Raw genomic sequence first — 1,432 nt, forward strand, 5'->3', positions numbered from 1 at the left:
TTATTCTCTTTAGTCTAGTCTAGTATTAAATGTTAATGGTAAATATATTATTTGGTACAGCTTTGGTACTACGAGATGACAGGCATAAAAAAATATGCCCTCTTAGACACCTCCAGACCTCCAATGACAAATTGGGCATTAGGGGAGGAGAGAATCGCATCTATGAGGATGCCGACAATTATTTCAAAGGCTAAGTCAGCGTCAATAACATTTGTCCATAGGCCTATTGCGGAGGTCGCTTCTCCTGGTCATGTTCATCCACTTCCCGCTGAACAAAGGGATGAAGTTCTTCAGCAAAAGCGTCAGGCAAAGAGGAAGACTTTGCAGGAAGCAAAAGCGTCAGGCAAAGAGGAAGGCTTTGCAGGAAGAAACTACTAAGAACTTCTCAATAGGTTACGTAAGTATCCTGTTATGTTAAGTCGTACTCATTTCACACTAACTGCAAAGAATATCCTAATTATGTTTAATCCTACTTAAAATTATAATCTTGTATCAATAACAGATCATGGCAAAGCATATTGACGTTGCTTTTGACGATGAAGAGGAGATCAATGTTCTTCCCATTGAGCAGCAACTCACATTTTGGAGAAATTCTGCTAAATTTCTCAAGCGACTTCTTGATGCTACAAAGCAGACCAAGAGCAATTATTGTAAAGAATTCATGATTGAGATCAACAGGCTTAACAGGATAATTGAAAAATGTGGAAGACATGATGAGGTTATAGACCCAGTGCTGCTTAAGTCAAATATCAAACAGAAAATTGCAAATGAAATTAGGAAGAAGCGACAGGGAGCTCAAGAGGAACAGAAGTCCAAAACAAGCAGTGTATATAAGGAAGAGCCCACCAGTCAAGAACATGTACATAAGATTGTTGAAGAGGATGTAAAGCATCTTGCTGACGATGAGGCAATAGAAGAGGAGCCAGTTACTTCTCCAGGGGAGGGGGTATATAGTAAGGTTGACCAGACTGTAGATACTAAGGTTGATGATAGTGTAAATAAGGAAGAGGAGCATATGCAACATATTGTAGATATGGAAGAGGAGCATATGGAACATATTGTAGATATGGAAGAGGAGCATATGGTAGATAAGGAAGAGGAGCATATGGAAGATATTGTAGATAATGAAGAGGAGCGTATGGTAGATAAGGAAGAGGAGTATATGGTAGACAAGGAAGAGGAGCATATGGAAAATGAAAATTTTATTGTAGATAACAAAGGTTTTGATGAGGATACTGTTGATGGTGTAGATAAGGAGGAAGATATTGTAGATAAAGGCAAGGAGAATGTAGATAAGTTGGAAGCACAGGAGGAAGAGGATCTTGTGAATATTGAACATAATGTGGACAAACTTGTAGATGTTCTAACGAGCAATGTGAAAGCAAAGCGTAGACCAAAGGCAAAAAGGGTAAGCAGGAGATCTAAATGTTGA

At 38.8% G+C, this 1,432-nt stretch overlaps 1 protein-coding gene across 1 annotated transcript; it reads left to right on the forward strand.

The window, feature by feature from the left end:
- On the forward strand, positions 345-1,432 carry LOC109839882 (uncharacterized protein DDB_G0279979-like). The gene is made up of 2 exons (XM_020408330.1): positions 345-397; positions 503-1,432. Exon 2 carries the CDS (start codon positions 506-508, stop codon positions 1,430-1,432), a length of 927 nt encoding a protein of 308 aa, XP_020263919.1. The 5' UTR covers positions 345-397; positions 503-505.

This window comes from Asparagus officinalis, chromosome 5, assembly GCF_001876935.1.
Source record: "Asparagus officinalis chromosome 5, Aspof.V1, whole genome shotgun sequence".
Taxonomy (NCBI): domain Eukaryota; kingdom Viridiplantae; phylum Streptophyta; class Magnoliopsida; order Asparagales; family Asparagaceae; genus Asparagus; species Asparagus officinalis.